This window comes from Eurypyga helias, unplaced genomic scaffold (genome assembly GCF_000690775.1).
Source record: "Eurypyga helias isolate BGI_N326 unplaced genomic scaffold, ASM69077v1 scaffold759, whole genome shotgun sequence".
Lineage (NCBI taxonomy): Eukaryota > Metazoa > Chordata > Aves > Eurypygiformes > Eurypygidae > Eurypyga > Eurypyga helias.
In genome coordinates, this window is record NW_010269864.1 from 1 (window position 1) to 4,398 (window position 4,398).

The following is a 4,398-nucleotide window of genomic DNA, read 5'->3' on the forward strand; positions in this document are numbered from 1 at the left end:
TTGCTTTAAGTGGCTTCATTGTTACAGCTGAAGAATTTTCAGAGTTGAGAGACAACAGGATGGATGGGGGCGGGGAGGGGAGCAGGTGAATGGACCTAGTCAGTAAAATTTAGCTCACTGTCAATGCAGGACTGTTACCTTCAACAAAGGTATCAAGTTATTTCCCATTTTAGCATTACACAACCTCTACAAAATGCCATTCACTGTCACAAATGGAGCATTAATCCACAGCCTCTTCTGTTCATTGTCACAAAACATTATCCTCACACTTGGGGTTTTCTCCCCATTTGCCCTAACTGCGTTAAGCCAAACACTATTGGCTGTACTGATTGAATTTCCCGCTCTATGCTTAGTCAGATATTGTGCTTCCCCACCTTATCCAACCAGTTAATTCCTTCAATTCTTTTAGCCTCTTTTCCTGACATGTCGCATTCCATGTAACGTAATACCTGATACCTGAGTCCAGACCAAAAAAAACGTACACGAAGTAAATGCCTTGTCTTTTGGCTAGCATTTGGTTAAGTTCGGAATTAAAGATGAAACGGGCAAGAATCCGCAGACCTTACAGAAAAAGATGTGGTTACAATTGTGCCACGTGTGCCCGCCCAGCCTGCCACTCATGAGCAGAGGTGCTGCCCAGGCCTGCCGTTACCTATGTGCGAGGTCAACACCTCAGAGCAACTGTTGAGCATTCAGGCACAGCATCCCACTACGTACCCACCCAACGTTTTGTTATGTACAAGGTTGCATTACCTGGGCTGCTCTGCTTGCGGATTTGAGCAGTGAGATCTTGTACACACTCTGGGAATTGTTGGAAGCAGTCCCCGTTAAGACACTACTTTTATTCCGTGCAGTAGCATATCTGCCTGGTGCTTAAAAAAGTGGTCTTCATTTTCTTTAAGCACCAACATATACTGTTCTAAATGCACTCTATTCTTTACAGTATAAAGAAAAAGAGCTTGGAATATCTGATCACAGCGAGTCTCTCCACAGCCCAAAACCAGAAAAGACTTGGTTTGATACAAATTTTGAAGAACATCCTATTAAGAAATACAAAGACATAAGACCTACGTTTACTTCAAAGGCCAAGGTAAGAACGTTTAAAATACATCAAACTTCAAAAGAACAGGAGAGCAGACATAGCTGCTGAACTGTATTAACCACATGTTTTGGGATCGAAGCAAACTGACATTTCATAAACACTGTCTCTACAAAAAATATTACATTCAAAATCAAAGTCACCACACAAAATTAAGTACACATGTAAATATTTCCAGTAAGGGAACTTTAAATTGAAAGAATGATGATGACAGAATATTAGGCTCCCATTAGGTCAATCTGTAAATAAAGAAAATTAATATTCTTGCCCAAATGTTTGACTTCCCAAAATACCAAAGATACGACATTAAATACAGGGTCCAAAGCTGGTAACAGCTGAAGCCCCTTAAAAATGAACCCCAGCTGATGAATCCTTGTGCTGGTGTCTAATATTCTGGGGCCAATGTTCTTTCATGAGATAAATACAAAAATCTCTCAACATATGACAAACAGCTGAGGGTTTTATTGTGATTTTACAAAGAAGTGTTAACAGAAGAGGATGCATCACCCTAGCAACGCAGCTGGCTGGCTGAGTAACACTGCCCCTTTCCTGGGTCCCAATTGTTTCATTTGTGTGATCTGACAAAACCCTAGCCTAAGGTAACCTGTATGCAGTGAGTACAGTAAAATACCTTGGCAAAATATAGTAAAAATTTTAAAGATCACACAAACCATGACTCCAGGATCTTGAGTAATAACTTTATATCCCGAGGGATCTAACACCATTCCACAAGGATCTGTATATAAGCCGTGGATGTGGAGAACTCCACATTTTAGATGACCTCTTGCCCATTGAAGAACCTAAAGCAAATCAGGCAAGTTACGGTTTTTGTTTTGGAAAACAAACGTCTGTGCATCTGCTGTTAGCCTACTGACGTGCTTTACCAGTCAGGAGGTGTTAGCCTTGGCAGTCTTTAAACAGGAAGACCTCTTTCAGTGAAGCTTACGAGCTGCCTTCTCTTATAACAAGCCTAAAAGTTTTACTGCTCTCATCATGCCTTTTATCTTTCAGGTCTAAGATTCCATAGGTTCACCCTGTTGCTGACCAAATATTCCATGTAAATGATCATAGTTTGTAGTCAGAACCACTGTACCTCTCCCCCTGAGTCTCAGGACTGACTGCAGGACACAGGATTCTGAATGTGTTGTTCTGAATTATCAAACACCTCCATCAAGCAATCCTGGAGGAAGTTGGGCTTTGTGTCCCCAGGATGCTGAGAAAACAGGCAGATGAACACTTTGCAAGGACCATTGTAACTGCCTCCGACAGAAAACCCACATCATCTGTCTGCTTAAAGCCCACGCGTTTCTGTACAAGAACAGCTTACATACTGTACCCAGCATAAAGGTCTGAAGGGACAAAACCAGCAAAACCAATTTCACATCACTCAGCTGCCCTTGCTCACACTTCACGTAGCTCAAGGGCAGTCTCGTTTCTCAAGGAAGCTTGTAACGCAGGTAAAATAAACCAAAACTGGTTTGCTACAGTTAAATCCTCACTCGTCACGTACAAGCAAACATGAAGGCACACTGTCCTGAAAGCAAACGCTGCTTTTGCCCCGAGTGTCCGCTGAGACTGACAGGAATGTGTAACTGTTCTATAAAGCATACAGACTCCCTGTTCAATAAACTGTACTGCATGCAGAACACACGTCTGCTTCTAAGCCCAATAGAGATAGTGCCCGAACTACGTTGAAACCTCCCCTCTCAGCGTGCTTGAAGATCAGTTGGTGTACTAAAATTAACATTCCCTGCATTCAGAGTCTGGGATATACTATTAGAAGGGGGAGGGGGAGTGTGTTGTTTGTTTGATTCAGTTTTTTCCTTCCTGGTTGAGAAAAAAATTTAATAATCCTTAAATCTGCTGCAAAGCTTAGCCATACATGCAGACTCCTCCCAAAAGAGAGATTATTGTTACACTTTGCTTGTAAAGAAGCTCACCACGCGCTGCAAAACACTCAACACATCCTCCAACTTAGCAGCGTGTTATGTCACCCTAATTATTTCAGCCAGAAGACTTGGCAACCCGATTTAACACCGTCGGGAAGTCTCTGGCAACCAAGATGAAGGCTGAAAAACTGGGCGTGCAGGGACTGTCCTCAGTGAAGCACGAGCTGCAGCTGTGAGTAAGCCTGCGTGATCTAAGGCTCTCAGCAGGGTCACAGTCTACCTGTGTTTTTGGGTTACCTCCAGTTTTAGCCAGCAGAGCTATAAATTCCTCTTTCAGTTCCAAGGAACGTTGTGGGGAATATTTAATAGCCAGGACGTTTGTCTGCATTATGACGGAATCTTACACTAAAGCGCAGGGATTTTTAGCCTCTCCAAAGCCCAGAGTGTGCTGTACAATGCCCAGCCAAATTTCAGGTTTTAGAAAGCTGCAAAGAACTTGTGTATACAAAAGTATATAGTAATTTCAGAAATCAACAGAAGTAATGAACACACTCACTCACGACATGTTCCTGAGGAGCTCATGTGCAGCCACAAGCAGGTGTCTGTCTTTGATTCCTCTTCCGAAACACAGCGACATGTCTGGGAGGAAGCACCTCCAGCTCTTCAGCTGCTTCAACTGCAGTCTCAGTGCAGCTTCTCCAGGAGCACAGCGCTGGGATTCCGCTACGGCAGCACTTATCCCAGTCCCAGTCACAAGAGGGAGGTCCCGAGGCTGCTTTCTTATCAGACTTTTTAAGAATTTTCCTTAACACAGAAAACAAATATCTTCATTTTTTTACCGTGCAGTTGTGGACATGCTGGAAGATCTCAACCAACTCCACAAGTACGTAAGAACTGTTAATGCTTGCGAAAAATACCAGCCAAGCAAACGGCACCAAGTTCCCCGTTTCTGTGCAGAGGAAAGGTATTGGCAGCAGTTCACAGCCTGCCCCAAACCAACCAGGTACTTTGTCATTTTAGACAAGTGAATGTGCATTTAAGTCAAAAAACGGCAATGGCTTTGGTTTACTAATGTCTTTGAGATCCCAACTGGCAATTACCAATTTTCAGTCCACTGGGCTAGCCAAACACCATTTTGAATGAAAATTGGAATAAAGCAGTCAAAGGACTGTTCAGTGATTGACTTAACACCTGTCTGATAGCAAGTGAGCAGAATGATTTCAAAGGGGCAAGTCACAATATTCCACAGAAACAACTTCTGCTTCTTCATGGTAAAAGTGGTATCTTTTATTCTCATCGCAGGACGCATGAACAGAGGAGCAGTCAGGCTTGCTCAGCGCAAGGGTCCCTCTAGCCCACTGCTCAGACGTTACTAATCACAGATCACTCCCAAGGGCGTATTGGGTTCTG

The 4,398-nt window shown here is 43.2% G+C and overlaps 1 protein-coding gene across 1 annotated transcript; it reads right to left on the minus strand.

Moving 5' to 3' along the window:
- Nucleotides 1-753: 753 nt before the first annotated feature.
- FAM118A (family with sequence similarity 118, member A) lies at nucleotides 754-3,792 on the minus strand (the record flags this gene model as incomplete). Its single annotated transcript, XM_010158214.1, is given in 8 exon segments — nucleotides 754-829; nucleotides 831-1,040; nucleotides 1,771-1,899; nucleotides 2,083-2,228; nucleotides 2,231-2,312; nucleotides 3,545-3,602; nucleotides 3,604-3,712; nucleotides 3,715-3,792. Coding segments are annotated over 8 exon segments (888 nt in total), but the record flags the coding sequence as incomplete, so codon positions are not given.
- Between the last annotated feature and the right edge of the window lie 606 nt (nucleotides 3,793-4,398).